Here is a 21059-nt window from a genome sequence, read left to right on the forward strand (position 1 = left end):
AATCAATCACAGGCATGCTAGCTTGTTAACACAGCTTCTCTTTTTATGTTTTCAAGGGTGGGAAAATTACATTTTAATTGCAAGGGTTGTGAAAGAGTGAATGAATCTGAGGGTGTTTTTATATATCTTTCTCTAGATCAATGCAGTCACTGGAACACTTTTTACCTCCAAAGTGTTAGAAGAAAGAGCTGAAAAAGAAACAGAAAGTGAAACCCTTTCAGATACCTCACCAGGAGATCAAATTTATGACTGGAGTACTGGATTGGAAGACACTGATGATTCACATCTCTATTTTTCACCAGAACATGGAAATGTGGTGTTTGCCAGTGCAATTGATGGCTGGGGTTTTGGGTAAGTTTGAAATTTAATTACTGACCTTTTTTTTAAATTGATTACTGCTATTAATCTCAAGTGTTTCAGGTGCATCATGTTTCTAAAGAGGTTTGTTAGATTCTTCTGCGATCTGCAGCTGTGTATAAATTACCTGAGTGACAGGGATCCCTGTTTCACTTACCCAGGAGCTTCTGAGCCCACGGTGGGCTCCAGCCTGGCCTGGTAAACAAACATTATTTTCTAACTTGCTGCTGTTGGATAGACTGTAGCAGGCAAGGGCAGGGGCTGGTTCGGGGGCGCTCTGTTGGGTGGGGAGGGCAGCAAGGTTTGAGCAGTGCCCGTGTTCTGGTCGCTGGCCACGAGGTGGAGGCGTTGTCTTCATCCTGAAATTGTAATTACAGGGATAGCTCGGGTGTGACACAGGGAATTACTGAGTAGTGCAGAGCCCTTACAGAAAATCATCTGCAGGATTTTAAATCTAAGTGAGACTGTAAATAAGGTGCCATGCATAGTTTGTTGTCCAACACAAGCAGCTCTTGTCCCTTCAGAGGGAAGGGAAAATAAAGTGGGCTGTTTTAGGGTAATTATCTTTCAAGACTTTTGTTTCTTCTGATGAACTGTCAGGCCCTGGCTCTGATAAATCATATATAATGGAGAGGGTAAAAGAGAACATTTTTCTTAATTACTTTAAAGAGGTTCTTCTGGACTGCCAGCTACAGTACTGTGCTGAAATATGGATCAGTTGAGCTTTTTCTTAATTATGGAAAATCTTGACTGCTGTTTTTTGGTTGTGGGTTCTTTTCCTAAAGGTATTAGCAGAAAAAAAATTAACTTATTAGGCAGTGCCAGCCTCATCCAATGTGGTAAGTATGTATGCTTTTCTCATAATTCTGAAGTGTTGAAAAATGCCATTAATATATACGTAGGAGCTGCTGGCACAAGAATCCTGAAAGTTCTTCCTGAATTGAGAGCTTAGGTGGTTTCTGAAAAAGAAATCTCTTTGGGCTTAGTTCAGAACTCACAGCTTATGTATTGCTGGCATGGACAGGTCCTTTTCTTAGCTGTGTAAAAACTTAAGAATTCTGAATTTCAAAGAAAAGGTTATCAGATAGCACTGTTCTGTAAACAGGATTGTTATGTGTATTTTTTTTTTCTGCATGCACAGGGAGCAAATATGTGGAAATATTTTTTATTATTGCTCATAGAACATTTTCAGCAAGGAAAGCCTAGAATGTTCAGGACTCCCTCTCTGGGCTAAGCAGGCTGCTTTTGTTAACTCATGGGGACTGCTGGCTTTATTACATAGTTATGGCATTACAGTTCTGTATAGTTTTCTTGGGTTTACTCATTATTAAAGTAATGATTCAAACAACAAGAATTTTCATAAGTGGTTAATTAAAAATAATTACCGCCATCTGATAGCTGAAGTGTGACTCAAAACAGTGCTTGGTTTTTAACATCATCTATTCTGGTCCCAGACCATAGTTAAATGTGTCATGGGAAGTCTTTCAAAGTGTAAGTTCAAGAGTCATCACTAATGTATTTATAAGGTTTGTGTTATGCTTTTGAGTTTTTGATGAGGGGATAGTACACAAATGTTTATTTCAAGTAAAGCCTTGAAGCTGACTTGAAACAAAACAGACCCATTCCAATACTGTTGATGTTTTTGATCTGTTATGACTAAATATTTTTACAGGTGTAAATGTTAAACAATGTGAACTGAAGACAATTGGAAAAGTGGGAGTAAAACAAGGATCTGAGATTTTTGTCTGATTTTCACATAAGCTGTTGCTGTAAAAAACATTACACTTCCATCAAAATATGTTTTCTTTGCTTTCAGAATTGAACATTTTGCCAAACTGTACAGCCAAAAAATTGGAATCAAGCCTGCAGTACTTCTGAAGACTTTATGGGGAGATTATTATCTAAATACAAAAGCAAAGAAGATAATGAAAGGTGATCAGGTATGGAGGGTGTCAAAAATATAACCTGATTTTTATTTTGGAGTTCACTTTTTTCCCCCTGATTTTAGTTCCTCATAGTGTGTTCTGAACCTTGACCTCAGTGCCTGTTGACTCAGTGTTACTAGAGGTATAAAGTCACCAGGACAGCCTTCAACAACTCTTGGAGCACAGAACATTCCAAAAGTGACCACTCAAATACTGCATGGAGGAAATCTCATCTACCAGTGCTCAGTAAATAAGGGACACTGCAGCTTCAAGGTTCAGCATCAAGTGAAACACACAAGATGAAAGGAAGATTAACAGTGTAGAAACAAGAGTAGTGACTGTCCTTTGTGAAGAGCTCTTCCGGAGCTAATTGTTTAGGATATTCACATTTAGCTCAGGATTTAGGATTTAAAAAACATTTTTTTGTAGGGAGTTTCCACTGGATGCTGTACTGAAGCCCTGGTCTGAAAACTACACTTTTCTAGCATTAAACATTTCCACCATTAAAAGTTAAGGGAGGAGAGAGTAGTTTCCTTATTTTCATGTAATCATGATTTTTTTTCCCTGTTTGCATGGGTGATGATTAATAGTTATAAAAGGGCTGATAAGCAGGCTCAAGGTAGTCATGTGCCATATTTATCAGGTTCTTTTTCTGAAATTGAAACCCTTGTCCTCCACTTTTAAATTTCATGTTTATTTTGTGCCTTATACCATTCTTACAAGACAGACTTCTTGATTTTGAATAAAGGTTTTACATGTTCCTAATGAAACGTGCAGTCATAAGCCTACTGAAAAAGTGAGGACTTGATGGTAATGAGCTGTTTTTATCTTCTACCAGTCAAAAGGAAAGAAACCTTTGTTTGTGCAGCTGGTGCTGGACAACATTTGGAGTCTGTATGAGGCTGTTATGAAAAGGTGAGAACATCTATAAAATTTTCATGGCATCTCTTTCCTTGTGCTTTGGTGATTTTTTTAAAATACTCAGGAATAATAGATGCTGGTTATATATTGCTTCTGTGGATTTTTGATCTATTTATTATTTTTCTTACAGAGACAAAGAAAAAATAGAAAAGATAGTTACCTCTTTGGGACTGAGAATCGGTGCTCGGGAGTCACGGCATGCAGACCCAAAAGTTCATCTGAATGCCATTTGTAGCCAGTGGCTACCAATATCTGATGCAGTCCTCTGTATCCTTAAAAAAATTCAAATTTTTTTTTCTATTGTCAGTTCTCAGACTTCTGAGTGTGCTCACATATTTCACTGTGTGATTATAATTTGGTTTTGGTTTTTTTTTTAATGTCTGTGCCTAAGCTACCTGGACCTATCTTCTTGCTTATAACATTACAAATTGCATAGCTACCATTATTTTTACATTTCTGCCAACTTTGTGCTTTTGCACATCTTATTTTTAGGAGACAGAGTTATGAAACTGGAGGTAATTCAATGATACACTTTCATTATGTAGTTTTATATTGAAGTTTTAGTGGTTTTCCTGGAGTAGAAACTGATCTCCTGTTTATAGTAGTGTTATAGGTCTTCCATCCAGGAAGCTCTGTAGATATCTGGGGTTATGTTTTAGGCATAAAATTTATTAATTCAAAATCAGCCTTTGCTGTTTGTCAGCTGTGCCCATTGTTTATGATAAGACATGTATTATATTATGGTAGATGTGCACAAATTATTGATGTGTAAATACTAACTACTTCTGTAAATCTTGCCCCAGTTGTGCTGTTTTCAGCTTCCCAGCTGCACTTAGGGCGGGCCAGCCCTCCTTAACTCTGTCCCTGGTAAATGGCAAAAAATTGTTGCTGACCTGAGAGGGGCCTGAATGTACTGTGACAACAGAGCTGGATTTTGGTTCTGCTGCTGCTGGCAGTTAGTGCATGGGGCTCAATTAAAGAAGCATTGAAAGCATTTGTGTTGTTGCTGGTTGCATTCAGTAAGAAAATACAAATATGTATCCTTAACACAATGTGATTTAGCCATGGTGTGTAATAAAATTCCCAGTCCTCTGGAAATCACTGCAGAGAGAGTGGAGAAGCTGATGTGTGTTGGAGCAAGAACATTTGATTCTTTGCCACCAGAAACTCAGGAACTGAAAAGTGGTGAGTAGGTGTTCTCCCATTAACATGAAGGTTGTTTCTGGCCTGGTGGTTTTGTTTGGATTGTAAGATATGTAGTAATCTACATGTGAATGTATAAATACTCTACTTCCAGTAACGTTGTTGATGTCTATCATTGACATGTCATAGTTTTATGGCCATGCCATCCCGTATATTCCTGGATTTTTCAACTTAAGCTGCAGATGATGTAAAGTCCAGGACTCTTACACTGGGAGTTCTACAAGAATAGAAGGTTAATACTTGTTTTTAGTTCTGAACTGTGAAGTCATTATGTAATTGAGAATTGAATATTTTGCAAACTTGTGTATTAAAATCATTAATTTTTAGCCAGCAGTGGTTTGAATTTGGATTTAATTTTTGCAGGTGTATTGATTAGCTTTTTAGTAATTAATTATTAATCATAGCACAGTGTTTAAAAGAGAGCTTCAAGAAATCTAAGAGGATGAGATATCAAATGTCAATTAAAAATGAAATGTGAATGTCAAATTGACAGGCTGTTAGGAATTGTTTCCCAGGGGTGAAAACTGGCTTTTCATCCTTTATTGAACATTTAGAAACATGGTATTCTCCAGACAGTATTCAATACTGTGTTAGTGTAAGTTAATTGGAAGAAATTTGCCTCTGTGAACTTTAGATCTTATTGCTCTTGGTTATGGGCAAGTAGTGGACTTCCACAGTTATTGAGTATTTTGCTAATTTTTAGTAGTAGTCTCGTGCTTTTGTTTGCCTTAGCTCTGTGTTCTTTTCATATTTCAGATAAAAGGGGGAAGTGTAGAAGATGATTCAGTTTCTATGTTATAAGTTTTGAATGGTATTGCCTGGTTTGAATTTCATGTGTTTCAAGTTGGATGGAAAAAATGGTTAATGGGAATTTCCTATTTATGGAATGGGTTTTGTGTGAATCACCTTTTGAGGAATATCTGTTCTTGCAGTGAAGTTGTGTTAGGATTTTCTGAGCATCTGGGCATTTGCAGGATTTCCTCCTTTAGTCTGAAAGGAAGGAGAATACTTTGAGGTACTGAATAAATAGTGTTCAGTCTTAATCCTGTGCTGCTCTCTGGTTTCCATTGTGATCTAAATCAGCCTGTAAACTCAAGTTGTTTAATTTGGGGTGTATGTATTTTTTATCAAGAGTTCTATTTTTGAAGTTTTGTTCATTTTATTGTGAAACACACTTTAAGATACATGCAGTGTTATCAAATGATTAGTCCAGAGAAATTTTCTACTTTTCCTTGTTGGTTTGTCCTTAGCATATGATCTATTGAAACTGGAAATAAACAGTAATGCCTACAAAATTAATGTAAAGTCATAGCTTTGCCCATACTTTTAGGGAAAATGTGAAAATAACTTGTGTTTATGTTTTGTTTCAGCTTTTATGAAATGCAGTAGTGAAGGAACAGCCCCAGTTATTGTGTTTGTTTCCAAAATGTTTCCTGTTGATGCAAAGGCATTGCCACAGAATAAACCAAGGTAGGAAAATGTAACATTTTACTTAGTTATTTCTGGGGGGAAAAAATTATGTTGAAGGCATGAATAAGTTGGTTTAGACCTGAGAAAATAATTAATGAATTCTTGAAATGCAGTCAAGTCTTTTCTGCTATTAAAGATTTTCTGAATGAGCTCAGGAGGTGATTTGTTTAATCATGGTAGTTTTAGAAGATACAGCAGATCTGTTGGAGAATAGTACTGTTGTCCAAAGGTGTCATCCTAATGCATGCAGTGTGAAGCAGTTTCAGGATCTCTTTGAAATGATGGAGTTGTGAAACTTCCTTGGTTTTTCAGCAAGGTCGTGTTGGCATGATCATAGCAGCTTATGTTTGTACCGAGGAATACTTCCCATTAAACTGGGGATAACAGCTCAGTGATCATCCTGTCCATTGCAGCAGCAAAATAAAATAGGTTGGTTAAAGTAGTCCAGATCTTGACTGACTTTTTACAGTGATCTGAAGGGCATTAATGCCCTTTCAAAGATTATTTTTCTGGGAGGTTTGGAAGATTTTTTTGTTACAGCCTTTTGTTTTCTCATAGCCATCCTATTTTCTTTGAGGAGTAGGTCCTACTAGATCTCATTTTCCTGGCAAACTTAAGTTTACTACTTTAACCACCAGCTTTTTGTGCAGAAGAAATGTTGATGACTTTACAAGAATGAGGTTTACTTTTCTGATGACTTTGCAAGAATGAGGTTCATCTTAACCTTTCATCCCTCCAAACCTCTGGATTATTTTCAGTAGGCAACTTCTATGTTAACTGGCCATTTTATGTTTTTGGGGAGATTGTCACTGTACAGCAAAGTAATATAGAAAATTATCATTTTCCTGCTAAATTAGACTGTGTTTAATCTTTGTGTGAAAAGCAGTTCTGCTACTGTAGTAATATTTGAAAGCTTTGCTACTATCTAAGCTTTTTCTTGCACTTGCTAGATTTATTTCAGTTTTTTTCTCACCGAGGTTATCTTCTGTGAGTCTTCCAGCAGAAATCTTCCTTGCAGTGTTAGCCCCCAGGGAGAAGATGCTCCGTGTGCATGGGCTGAGCAGACACTAGATGGTGCAGTTTTGCTTTGAGTGCTCTCCTGAAATGTCTCTGGCACAGGAGCTCTCTCTCAGGTGTGGCACAGCAGCGCCATTCCTGCTTTGTCTCCTTTCCTGGGCATGGGCTCCAGTTAGCAGAGGCAACTGCACTGAGGCCATCACTTTTTGGCTGTTCTGTCACTGATAATGACCTGGTTTTTTATTTGTTGGGAGAATCAAGAGTCTTTGAGGTGATGAGTATGTGAAGTAGGGGCAAAGGTGGCTTTTACATATGCCAGATTGAAATTTTCAGTGCACTGAATAAACAGGGAGAAAGGAGAGTAACCACAATACTGAAAATTTCTATGTGTTGCTCTGTAGTTTGTGTGAAAAGTATCTCTTGCTGGCCTTTCTATTAAATAATTCAATTACTTACTAATTAGCTAATATTAAAATGAAATCACATATGTGTTTTTCTTGGAGGGAATCAGTCATTATAAGTACTGTGTGATTTTTCCTGATTAGGTAATGTCTAAGATGTGTTTTGAAGGGACAGTTGGCTTCCATTAATTGAAAAACAGCAATAGAGCTAAATGTGTATTTCTCAACACCTGATTTGTTAAGATTCTACAGGTAAGCAGTTCTTGTAGAAATTGGAAAAGGAGGTTAGTTCTAAATGAAGGAAAGCACTCTGAAGAACTCAAGTATTTTAAAAACACAACATTGTGTACCTGTGATTCTTGAGCATATTTTTAATGCTATTGGTCATTGTGTGCTATTTACAGTTACTCAGTGAAGATTGTGCTTAACAGAATTGAGCGATGGTTGAGTGCAGCATGTGAGATCCAGTATTTAAACTGGCATTCCACGAGGGTGCTCCATGTCTGAACATGGGGAAAAACAGAATATCTACGCTGTTTCACATTTTCCTATTGAAGAACATTAATCCATGTTGTGTGTTTCACTTTCATGTTAATTTTGAAGAGCCATAGCTGTGCTCTTGTGTATCTTGATGTTTGACTGCTGGACTCACCTAAGGTTATTTGCATCCCTTGGGAGCAGGGAAGGACTGATTTTAAGCATGCTAAAGCATGTAAAAAATCGAAGAGTTTTCTTCAGATTTTTTTTTTTTTGGAAGGCTTGTCTTCTACTTCCACAGGGAAAAAAATGTAGATCTATGCTAGTGTCTCTTTTCTCCTTTTGTGAGGCAGTATTGGATAACGTTACCTTTTTGTAACTTTACTTTTTTGTAACTTTTGTTGGAAGATTGAAACTGCCTTTGTCCTTTTTGATAGTTTGTCTCATTTCTGCCATCTGCTTGTAACTTATTAAGCATAAGTTGGGAAAAGCAAAAAGCTCTTCTAAGTCCAGGGTGTACAGTAAATGATAACAAAGGATGGATTTTTAATTAAAACAACCTCCTTTGAGACTGCTGTTGGCAACTAATATCTCCTTGAAGGTCACTTTAAAATTAATAGATTCTATACTAAAGCTGGTATGATTTTGCTTTTACTGTTTAAATTGCAGAATACATGGTAAAATTGGTTGTCAGCTTATATTTATCTTTCCTTGGAAAGATTTGTAAATTGACTTTTTATATGGTACCACTCTCATTAATTTTTACCAGGTTTTGTAAACAAATGAGAATTGCAAGTGTTTTGTCTTCCAGTTTCTTCTCTCTGATCTTCTGAAATTATTTGCTAATTCCCACCAAGTCAGGCAAAAATGTGAATTGTTGGTTGGGCAGAGAAGATGAACAGATTAGGGCCCCTGCTCCACTTGCTTTATGTAATGGCTATTTGATGATGCCTGTGGTTATTTATTCTAAAGTGTATTGCTGTGTGCAATATGAGGTGTTCATTCAGCAAATGCTGTTTCTCTCTCTCAATTCTACTGGTGTGTGACTTTGAACCCCAGTCTAAGACAGAATGCTCGAGTGTAGGTGTAGGAATAAAAGCCAAGCTTGGCATTTAGGTACAGGGAATATAAATGTACCAGTTTGCTTTTCTTGAGATTCACAGTTCTGTCTTCATATAACCCAGTGTAAAAGTGAAATATTTAGTAGTTAATTGAATTGCTTCCAACTAATTGCTAGGGGTATTTAATGTAAAATGTTTAGAAAATAGAAACTGAATATCATGTGTTTGTTGTGATGAAATCATCTTCTTACTTAGTAAAGCTTTATGTGTAAATCTTGCCGTGATATAGTGCAGTGTGAGCAATAGGAAGCAAACCTTTTATGTTACCTCAAGTCCATCTTATAATCCTGAATAATGTAAATAAATAAAGTGTACTGAAGAAATTCGATTTCTACTTTCCAGTGGTAATAAAGAAAAGTCTATTGAACAGATAAGCTAGTGCACTAAAATTATATTTCATTACTGCCTGGGAGGTATAAAACCTATAATACCTCTATTATTTTCCTCCAGATAATATGAAAGTAATATGAAAGGTGGTTCTTTCTCCTCAGTCAGCTTGAAATCAGGACTGTTTTTTTTCTTAGGGGTCACCCTGAAAGACACTTCTCCATACAATTCTGCATGAAGACAGTGATAGTTGTTTCTTTGTTTTGTGGTGCAGCTTGTTAGCATCTCTTAGACAAACAGATTGTAGTGTGCTTCATTTGTATTCTTTCTAATGTTTTATAAAAAGTGTATTGGGAAAAAAAATCCTGTGATTTTTGCCAGATCTTCAGCTGAAATGGCATTGATCAAAATGAGAACCTGTATAAAGCTCCAAGCTCTGTAAGAAATTACTATCTTCTTGCAAGTAAATTAATTTCTGTGTTTAAGGCAATATGCCTTGCAGCAGCTTCAGTGTGATCAGAACCCATCATCTTCTGTTTTCATTAGCAATTTGTTCTAAATTGTAGTTTGTGCACTAGAAATGAATAGGACATGTATCGTCTGAATGGGCTGTCAGATTTACAGGTTAGTGTCTGAATTTGGCATCCATAACTAATAAATGCTTTTCAAAAATTAAAACTCCTGTTATGGTTATCATGAAATAGATTTCAGTAATAATATACATTTGAATCTGGCTAAGACCTTGGCAACTGATCCAAGGAAGAAATACAGAATAATGGTTGAAATTTGAATCTCTGGACATACTATAGTTTGTGTAATGGTGAGCTTAAGTGAGTAAAGCTTGTAACATTGTGGGAGAGTTTTGCTTCAAGTTTCTTTTTTCTTTTTTGCACATTCAGCATGTGAGATAAATCAGAGGTCGCTCTATCAGTCTGGAGTGTTTTTCCAGGCAGTGTGACAGCTTGGGATTGATACCTTATTTCATTACTTGTCTCAGAATGAATGATATCTGCTATATAATGTAATACAAACAGTTGAGTATTCCCTGTTGAAAGAGTCCTGTAAGTCTGTTGTATGAAATTTTGCATAAGTTGTGATTTGGATAATTTTCAATTGTTCCTTTTGTGTTAACACATTTATTTCTACTGTGAATTGTGTACCAGTCTCATTGCAATAGAACTGATAGTAAATGATCTGAGTAGATGTACATTAGTTTGTGAATGGAAATTGTTCCATAGACATTAAGTAGCTTAATTCAGAAATTAATGAGCTTCTAAAAGATATGGGAGACCACTGGACATACACTGTGCTGAAATGTAGCAAACTGCACTTGACCAAGCTGTCCCTGGGGATGCTGCTGACAGGATCCTTTGGGTGCCTGGTGAGCAGAGCAGCAGCCAATGATTTCACTAGAACTTAATTGTGAAGAGCAGAGTCATGAATAGGATTCTCTATTAATTACATGGATTTAAAGATATTATCAGAAGTTACTCCATCCATACCTTTTGAAGTCACACATCTGTCCATGAGCTCATGCAGTTTAAACTGGAAAAGCTGTATGGAGAGAAAGCATTCTCAGAGCTTGGAAACCATTGTTTGTTCATGGCATGAGAGATGTATCACAGACATTTGTTGGCAGTACTATTAGTCTTTCAGAAAGCAGTTGATGTTTTGACTGTGGTGTTTCCTTTTTAAAATGGTCTGGAGGTTAAAAACATAAACATAACACTTCAGTAATCAAAGACGAATTTATCTTTGGCAGTTTTGTTCTGATTATTCACTCTTTTTAAGTGAATTTTTCAAGTCTGTCTTTAATAATGCGAAAGAGTAGAAAAGCTGTCATGTTCAGGGGATTCATTGCATAAGGAAGTTTAGTTGTCATTCAGTTTGAACTAAATGTGTTATCCTGGGGGAATGTGGGAATCAGAGAAGTCAGCAGGAGCTTGCTTACATTACCTGAAATCTAATGCCTTAAATCAGCAATCTATTAAATGTCAATGGCATGTATATGATACCCTTTCCCATATTATTATTTCCATAGCATTTGTTTACCACATGTTTGAGTTGGTAATGGTGTGGTCACCCTTCTGTTCCATTTCATTACTTGTGCCAGGCTCCCTGTCTGGGTGCTAAAGCATTTCTCTGGAGTCAAGGGATCTCTCTTTCTCTTTCTTCTACAGAATTTTTATTTGCTGGTTTTTGTGTGATTGCATGTTGCCATTTTTCTTTCTGCTAGTATTATGAGGCTGTTGTTCCTTTCTAATGGAACGAAAAAGAGGAAGGGGAAAGAAGAAGAAGAAGAAGAACCAAGCTTTCTTTTGGTGTGGGCAGCTTTTGTTCAAAATTTACTTCTGATTGGTTTTGCCAACTGGAGAAGTTGAATAATTCAGGGTATAATTTGAAACTGATTTTGTTACAGATCCAGTGCTTTATGTGCATTTATCTTGTTCTGTGTTCTGCTTGATTGTGTTACAACTCTATATAAGGGTTTATTTGACAACATGATCTTTTTGTCATTTCTAATGATACTACTGGGAGTAACTAATTTTATAGAAGTTGATGGTGACAGAAACCAGGAAGGAAGACTAGGTTGTACCTGCAGTAAAGTCCCACCTACACTCAATCTGCTTTTTTATCAAAATGAGAATATTACTAAGTGTGTTTGCAACTTAGACCAGTGCATTCAGAATCTTAAGGTACCTTTCATATTTGTGGTTAGGGCTATTTAACACCTAAATATACTGATATTGAAAAATACCATATAAAGTGGAAAAAAGCAAAGAAACTTTTTTTTCTTTTACTCTCAGGATTATTTGCAAAAATAAAAGGTAGTTTTGGACAATCAGATGTGTTGGAATGCATACATAGTCCCTGTATTTATATTATGCCATCATATATAGACTGTGTTCATGTCACCCTTGGCAGTCTGATCTGTACTTTCCCTATCAATCTATCTCCTCTAGAAATTTTTCTGACATTCCAAACCTTTAAATAACTTTGAACAGCTGCCTTCAGGAAAAAAAAAAATCATAAAAAATTTTTCTTCTCTACCATCTGCTTTGCATTTTGTATTGTTAAGCCTTGTTCTCTTCAGCAGTAAAATAAACAAGCCAAGCAGAAATACCACAGTATTTGAAATTTTAGAGATACATATTCTTAATTCTGTCATGACTGTTTAAGAGATGTTTTTTTCCTTAAAAAAAAGAAAAACTAAGTTCCTAAAAAGTTTGAAGTGGTGATTTTCTTGCATTCTCCTTTTCCATAACATTCAATATGTCTGTCCCAGATTCTGAGTTCTAAAAGTCTGTGCTTCAAATGCTGACATTTTATCCTGGGGGCCTCTCTTAGGTAATTTTTAGAGAGATTTAAAACCTCTGTGTAGTTTCTTTACTCTTTCAAATTGAACAGTTGGGTTCAAGATAAGCATGATAACTGTTCCTTGGGATTTCTTCAAGTTCTATGAAGAATTTTGATTAATGAAGTGTGTCATTTTTTAAATTGAGTCTCTTGGAGAAGGTGTTACATGCAGAAAACCATCCTGAATACGATATAAATAAAAACCTTACTGGCAGTGAGTTGGTCTCAGCCATTCAATCTGTTCAAGACTTCCTGCCCCTAATTAATCCAGTTAAGAGCAGAATAGGTGTCCAGTAACTCTTTCTACTGACTGCACATAAAACCTTTGACCTGTGGTTAATAAGGTTTTTCCCTATTTCAAAGGGTGCAATAGTTGATATAGCAAAGTGAGTCCTTTTTTTTGTGCCCTTTTTTTAGTTGAGATCATATTTATATGGTTTTTCTGCAAACAAAAATTACTCTACTGCTGTAGTACTTCCTGTGGTTTTCTTCCCCTTATCATTCATTACTGCTATTGCTGTTCAGGAAATCTTGACCTGTGTTTGTAAGTGTGGAGGCTGAAGAGAGGAAGTAACTTGTCCAAGGCTACTCAACAAGCTAAAACTACCAATAGGGCCCTTCTTGTTTTAATGCTGTGTGCTTGATGCAGTTGACTGAAAAAATCTTAAGCCATCTTAATACTAAGAACTGTTGGTTTTGTTTCCATCATGTGAGCAAATGCAGGAGAAGTGTAGATGAGATTTTTCTGTGGGATTATGTTCTTCACCTTCTTCAGCTGAAGTCATGGTCCAAGACTTGGGATTAGTTTCTCCAGCTGTGTTGTAGAAATGCATCTTTTATGGTAGAAAGACTTCTGTTCCTTCTCTGGAGTTAGAGTTTCAGTAAGAATACTAACGTAATATAAAAATACATTGGTTTATATTTTGGAAATTTATTAATGCTGGAAAGCAATATATATGTTCATTGCTCCCAGTGGGGAGGGGAAAAAAATACCCAAAACATTGACAGCATTCTGGTTCCATTAAAAAAATTATGTCTACATAACTTCATTATTTCTTCTGCTTTTAAGTTACAGCACTAAAGATTATTTTTTAATGTAGGCACATAACAGCACATTACTTGAGAAGTTGTTGATACTGAAATTAGTAAACAGAATAGATTATTCATAGAAGTATCTGTAATGATTAGGTTCCCCATGTTTACATGGGAAATTAATGGAAACAGAGTAATAACTGAAAAGAGAGGATGACTAGTGTCTGAATTTATTTTCAGTTTTTAAAATCATCAAATACAAGATAACATCATATAACATATTTTTATTTAGGACCAGATTTAAAAATCAAATGGACAGTTTTGAGCAATGCTGTTAGATTTCATATGTGTGTAGTGAATATCACTTTGCTGTTTAAAATGCTTGCATTCACAAACAAGACTCTTTATATTGCCTTACGTAAGACTGTTGATAATATTCTTTATCTTTTATTATTTATTTCTCTAAATCATACTTGGAAGCAGTTTGCTTTAAGGCAGGGTGTACCAGTGAGTAGATGGATGCATCAGCCTATTAAAATTATTTTTTGTTGTTGTTGTCTGTTTTAAATCCTTTGCCTTAATGGGCTTATTATTATTTATGTAAGGGAGCTTTAACAAGTAGAGACTCTTCCCTGCATTTAAGCACGTGATGTAAAGATTGCCTTAAAGTAATAAAGATAACATGAGTAATTAAAAATGGCAGTATTTGATCTCTGTATTTGGAAGAAAAATAAAAGTCTAAATATGGTAGAGGAAGAGTTTGCTAATTTTAGCTGACTTAAAATTATTGTATTGAGGGACAAAAGGCATTCTGCATGAGTTTTTACTTATGTCAAATACAGTATTCTAATTACTGTTATTGAATTTATTTTAAAATAAATGACATTACCAAATACTGATGTTTTAAAATACAATGTAGGCCATTAACTCAAGAAGAAATTGCTCATCGGCGGGAACTTGCCAAACGAAGGCATGCAGAAAAATTGGCAGCAAGTCAAGGGAAGGAGCTGTCAGAAAAAACCCCAAGTGAAAATTCACCTGAAGTAACTGGGAACACTGGTGATACAAAAGGTATGTGGTACCTGAATACCTGATTTTCTAGGAAAATGTTTAATAGTGTTGCCAAGGGGCATCTTACAAATCCACATTGTGAATCATCCAGTCTAAAGTGCAATGCATGGAGCTGAACCAAGAGTGAGGAGGGATTTGTAAGAAAGCTTGTAAGACAGGTCATAAATGGTGAAATAGTGCCATAGATTGATGTTCCTTAGCCTGAGATTGTGCTTGATTGATCTCAGTACTTGGAGTCATTGAAGGGAGATGATGCTTCAAGGAGATGCTCTGCTAAAAGCGGAGTCACTTTCAATGCCAAAATTGGTACAAAATCAGGGTGTGAACAGCAGGACTGGATTATGGTTAACAGCTCTGGGGGTTGCTCTTTTCTCCCAAGTAACAAAAACAAGAGGAAATGTCCTCAGGTTGTGCCAGAGAAGGTGTAGAGGAGAAGTTTCTTGACCAGCAGTGTAAAGCATTAGAAGGGAGTGCCCAGGGAAGTCATTGAGTCCCTATCCCTGGGGATATTTAATAATGTTACACTGAAGAACATGGGCTTGTGGTGGACTTGGCAGTGCTGGCTTGGACTTCAGGATCTTAAAGATCTGTTTTAATGGGAACAATTCTGTGATTGGCCACATGTGACAGTGTAGTATATAATTTTTTTTTCCTCCAGATGATGAGGCAGAAAGTGGTTTTATGCTTAATATATTTTTTCTGACTGGTTAGGTGAAGAGCAGCAGCTCCCTGGTGAAGGAGACAGTGTGACCTCAAAGGCAGTGAAACAGGAAGCAGAAAACAAGGAGTATTTCATTGCTTTTGCCAGAGTGTTCAGTGGCATGGTGAAAAGAGGGCAGAAAATCTTTGTTTTAGGACCAAAATATGATCCTGCTGAGTCTTTGCATAAGGTAAGAGCTGACTGTGAACTGTTGCAATAACTTGGGATTCTTTTGAAAAACTGATGACTTAACTTCTTATCTGTGTCTCACTCAAAAAAAAGGAAAAAAAGTTCCAGTTAGTAATTCCAAAAAGTATCAAAGTAATTTAGGTAGTAGTGCTAATAGCTGATTGTGTCTGTAAACTCATTATAAACCATAACATTTCCAAAATAGTTTTATGGTTAGCTAATACAACACTATACCTAAATCCAATATGTGTTTGTTTTGTTTTTAAAAAAAAGTGGAAGAAAAAGGAATTTTTTAGAGAAGAGATGGTCCACAATAGTATTGGGAAAAACTGGTGTTAAATGTTTTGAGATTCTGATCAAAGAGGTTAATTACTTTTGCATTTACTTCAAAACATTTGTTTTTTCAGTGATAATGAAAAGTGAGGTAGAAGTAGTACATACCTAAAATTTGCCAAAGAAAGCATTATTTTATATCTTCTTGGTTACATTCACATGTTTGCCTCAAGTCTGGATTTTTGTGACTGTATGTTGGTTTCTGACATTTGAGGTTTGAGATGAAAATGCTTTGGGTTGTATTTTTAAGCTTTGGAATGCGAGGAGGTTTTGTGGAGGAAGTTTTTATCAGAGCTAAGTGCTGAATGTCCAAATGCTGGTTTTGTGTCTGTGTAGCTGTCATCCCAGTGCTCTGCCACTGATCATCTGCCAGCAGTTCCTCACATGACGTGCTGCACTTTGGAGAACCTCTACTTACTCATGGGAAGAGAGCTTGAAGATCTTGAGGAAGTGCCTGCAGGAAATGTTCTGGGTAAGAATTAGGGTTTAATTTCCTAGAGCCTGAATCCTTATGTCGTCCAAAATACACTGAAGTTGGTTTAATATGACTAATAAATATGAAACTTTAAATCCATGAATATTTCTAGGCATGTTGTATGTGCAAAAAGGGAAGGCAGTCTAATTAAATTGGGATTTCTGTACACTTTGAATAGGAGAAAAGTACAGATTAGCCTGTTATCTTCAAGCTGGATGATTGCCAGGTAAGCATTGCTGCCAGGAATTGCCAAAGGCAGTAGTAAATTTCCATATTTCATAGATTGCAAGGATTATTTATAATATTTTCCCAACAGTGGAAATTCTTTAATGTGACTTTACTAGTGATGTGGATGAGTGTAGTTTTATTTATGGGTCTGTTTGAACCCTGGTGCTAAAAATTACTTCTTTTATAGCTGTGGCAATTTTTTCACTTTCTCTATGGACAAAGTTGTAAAAGTCAACCTAATCATTGAGTTATGCTCTTTTGTGCCAGATTCTGAGCTGCTTTGCTCTAGAATGAGTACTGCCTGATTTTTAGAAATTTATGGTGTATATATACAGTAAATGAAAAATAGGTGTACTCTGTAAGGGTTGAAATATTTTAATTTAGGCAGCTAACCATGCTTTGTCGCTTTTATCATGGGTCTAGCATTCAGAATATGAGCAGCTGGTGAATTACTTTTATTTGGAAGCTTAATATTTTAAAATTCTGAATTATTCCTTGCTGTAGTGTGATTCTAGTTGACCATTTGCAGTATGAAAACAGTGAGTGAGTGTGGTTGAGTGTGAGTGGGTAACTGCGTGAGTGTATGTAAATATATTAAGTATATTGTTTGTGTAGTTCAAAAAGTGATTAAGAGTTTGGAAAAAAATAGGGAAACCCATCCCTAAACACTTCACAGTAAAAATGAAAGAATGTGGTCTTTGTGCACAGCAAATAGTAAATACTCTTGGAGCTGCTTCCAGCAGAGAAAAAAATATATTGTGAGGATTTTGTTATGTCTTTGGTGTTAAGATTTGGACCAAATTTTAAGAATGGTTTATGTAACCATCAGATTCTACCAGAATTTGTTGGTAGTCCAGTGCTGAAGGCTGCTCTTCAGTGAGGTCTAAGCTTTCCATAAAGAAAAGCAGTTTGCTTGAGTAGTAAGAGTTCTAAATGGTCATATTTAGAGGAATTCATTAGAATTTTAAGATCAGAATTCACAGACAATCTTATCCAGACTAAATTTGGTATTTCATCTTTTACCATCACGTCATTGTAAAGTGATCACACAAAGCAAGTTTTCATTTTTACCTGAAGCATATAAGCTCAAGTCTGTATGCTGGGTTTTTAAACCTAATGTAATTTTAAAGATTTTTTTTAAACTAAATGCCTTTCCTTTATTTCTCCCATTTCCCTGTAAGGCTGCACTGTTAATTTACACAAATTCAGTAAGCTGTTTAATGATTTGATGATGATTTATCACACTCAGAAGAATATGCAATGCGTTTATATGAAAGGAATGTGTAACAATGGTGATGCAAGACTTTATTATTCCAGTTAGCAACAGTGATTTGTGTTTGTAAGGCCATTTGTCTTGCAGCTTTAGTGCACATAGCAGTGATTTCTCTCCAGCCATATAAGGAAATTGCTTGTGGATTATCCAGTAAATTAAGGAAGCTTTTCTGAAAGCTCTGTGGTTTCACTCTGTATAATTAAGTTATTGCCATAAGGAATACACAGTTAATCATGACTGCCTATTTCCACTTTAAGACTCATGATATAGATTTTTTGCAGGTTTTTTTCGTAAGGGTTCGGGGGTTTTTGCTATTATTGTTAGATTGTTTCTTACAAGGGAGGATCTGCTTGGTTCTAGTAAGTGGCCTTTTCATCCTTTTTACTGGCTTATGGAAAGGTTTAGTGATCAAAGACAAAGCTTGATACAGAGGTCATTTTAATGAAGATGGGAAGATGTAATCCATTATTCCTTCTGCTCATTTAAAAGGAGAGTAATATTAACATTTCCTTAAAATACTACTCCCCTTTTAATTGCTGAAAATCTGAGATTGCAAAACACCCCCAGCAGGAAGGGCAATGAAGCATTGAAGCATAGTGTGTTTGTCTTAAAGATACTAACACTGGTCTTTGTTTCCATAATATCATCTGTGCAAACAGCAAGCCATTCTCACTGTCCCATTCTCCTTAAAGGCTTGTCCTTCTTTCCTGCAGCAAAAATAGAGAAAAGAGCTTGATGTAGACAATCATCTGGCTATCCAGAGGTTTGGCTTCTTTAGTGAGTGTTTTAGAGCTTAGGTTCTTGCTGGGACACTTCCCTTGGGAATATCAGTGGCACTGGAGGTTCCTGCTCCATGCAGACGTCTCCAGAGGGGGTGTGTTGGACAGGAGGTGAGCCCTGGCTGTAGCCTGAAATCCACTGCTCTCTAATTTGATTACCATAGCTGCCCTTGCTAGTGCTTGGTTTCTCTTCTGAAAAATAAAATTAGAAATGGTTAGTTAGAATGCAGTAATTGATTTAGTTTGGATGTTGTATGTAAGACCTTCTGTTTTCTAACTAGTGTTAGGTATTGTTTAACAAGCTGTAGAGACTGATAATGCAGGCACACAAATAGAAGAATTAACACTACTATAAATAATTTTTCTTTTTCATTTTTTTATTAATGAAAGTTGTGGGAAAGCAGCACTTATTAGGTCTTTCCATGAAGGAAATTTACCATGAGGCAAAACAATAACTTAAATTGAAACAGTGTTGAAAGCTCCACAAAGGAGATTATTATATGCAAGTTTTAAATAATTTCAATTATGTTTCTATGTTAAGAATATTAGTCTAAATTAAAACTGCCTCACACCACTAAGTGTCTTGAACTATTAATAAGTCTGAATTAGAGGGAATGCAAGAAGATGGGATGGTTGATTTGCTTGTTCCCATGTAAGAATCTCTTCCCTTTATGTATATAAATACATTTATTTATTTATTTGTTTACTTTATTTGCTTGAACCAGTCAAAGAAAAAGTACAATTACAGGAAAAGCATCACTTTGCAGCAATTGTTGTGAAATTCTTGTGGTTGAAGTCTATAAAAAGAACTGAGTGATCCCCAAAGTGACAAAGGAATAATCATGAGGCAGTATGTGAGGAAAAAGTAATTTGGGCTCATAAGTAAAGATTTAACAAGTGCATGCCCTCCAGATGCACAGAATAATAGCTTCTTTTTTTCTCCCTCCCTTTTTAATATTTTTCTTGTTTCTGTCCTATAATTGAAAACAAAATACCTTTTTTGTTCTCTGCAAAAAAGGGGTTGTTGGAGGTAGTGTAAAGAAGTATTTAAAAAAAAAGGGAAAAGAGGCAGTGTTTTTTTTGTGATCATATCATGCACAGATGAAGGGCTTAGGGTTTTCATACTGGATATTGATTACCATTTCTAAGGTAGTAAAGGTAGTAAACAAGTGCTGATATAAAAAACAACACACATTTGAAAACACTGGTTTAGATACTTGTGTAAATGAATGTGGGATTTTTTTTAATTGACTCAGTCTCATGTTATTCCTGAATGAATCATTGAAGGATCCTTCAGTGATACATTTTTGTTAATTGGAGTAGAGTTTATCTCAAGGCACGTTGTGCATGCACACACACAAGTTCAGAATGACATGCATCTGAAATTATTGATCTGTGTGCTGCTTTTTATCCACAAGTACCCTAACAATGGACTTGTGTTTGCTAATGTACAAAACCTAGATTTTTCTTAGAGCTGCCTATACGACTGTTGAAGTGCTTTTTGTGTCTTGTTGAATACTGTTAAAAGCAAAGCTTTTCCCCTGCCACTGGATTTGTAGTGCTTTAGTGTAGGGCTCATAGGAGGCTAGCTGATTTCCTGAATGTTCTCAAATGCAGTTAGCTATTTGAATATCAAGAGTTCTACCAAATTAGGAGCATTTTGTTTTTTAACTTACCAAATGACATTGTTAAAAGCAGCAGTCTGGAAGTCCCTCCTGTTGCCAGCTCACTGTCAGACTTCCTACATGACCCACTGTTGTGTACCTTGGTGTTTCCATTTCTAAAATGCTAGTTTTCCCATAGTGCTCTTTCATGTTTTAATTATTTATAAAGCACTCACAGGATTCTTGACATGGGAACAATGTGGTGCAGGAAATGTGGGTGATGATGGATTCATTCCTCTGGATTTTTTGGTACCTTTCTGAAGATAGGTGCCATAGGACTGCAGTAGCATGATGAGCTGGTGTGAAGGAGTACAGCTAACCTCATTACAAGGTGTCTAACAAGCATTTTATTCCTTTAGGACTTCATTGAACAATTTAGGAGCTTTTAATAAGCAGCCTCTGTTAAGAGCAAAGAGCAGCTGCAAGCAGCAATGCCATTTTAAATGCCTAGAATGGCTTTCTAGGCCTGGTGCCAGCTAGCAGGCATTGCCACCTTCTGTGAGAGCACTAGGAACAGGCCTGCTGTTCACCAGCCTTGTATTTCTGTGCAAACATTTGGTGGACTAATTTCACTCTCTGAATCAGTAATGTGATTATTTTAAAAAAAAAATAAATAAATAAAATGGGCAGCTTGAAGTGATTCCAGCTGCAGGGGCTGTCTCAGCCCAGCCTGCTGTGGTGGGTGAACACAGGAGGGCAGTCTTCCTCCAGAATATTACTGAACTTAGCCCAAAATAGT

At 36.2% G+C, this 21059-nt stretch overlaps 1 protein-coding gene across 1 annotated transcript in view; it reads left to right on the top strand.

The window, feature by feature from the left end:
• Window positions 1-21059, top strand: part of EFL1 (elongation factor like GTPase 1) — a 64978-nt gene that overhangs the window by 3497 nt on the left and 40422 nt on the right. Inside the window, exons 7-15 of the mRNA XM_066558999.1 lie at window positions 137-351; window positions 2174-2297; window positions 3121-3197; window positions 3334-3470; window positions 4266-4388; window positions 5777-5876; window positions 14528-14679; window positions 15391-15569; window positions 16238-16373. Coding sequence (XP_066415096.1) covers window positions 137-351; window positions 2174-2297; window positions 3121-3197; window positions 3334-3470; window positions 4266-4388; window positions 5777-5876; window positions 14528-14679; window positions 15391-15569; window positions 16238-16373 — 1243 coding nt within the window. The remainder of the gene's footprint in view (window positions 1-136; window positions 352-2173; window positions 2298-3120; window positions 3198-3333; window positions 3471-4265; window positions 4389-5776; window positions 5877-14527; window positions 14680-15390; window positions 15570-16237; window positions 16374-21059) is intronic.

This window comes from Molothrus aeneus, chromosome 13 (genome assembly GCF_037042795.1).
Source record: "Molothrus aeneus isolate 106 chromosome 13, BPBGC_Maene_1.0, whole genome shotgun sequence".
NCBI classification, from domain to species: domain Eukaryota; kingdom Metazoa; phylum Chordata; class Aves; order Passeriformes; family Icteridae; genus Molothrus; species Molothrus aeneus.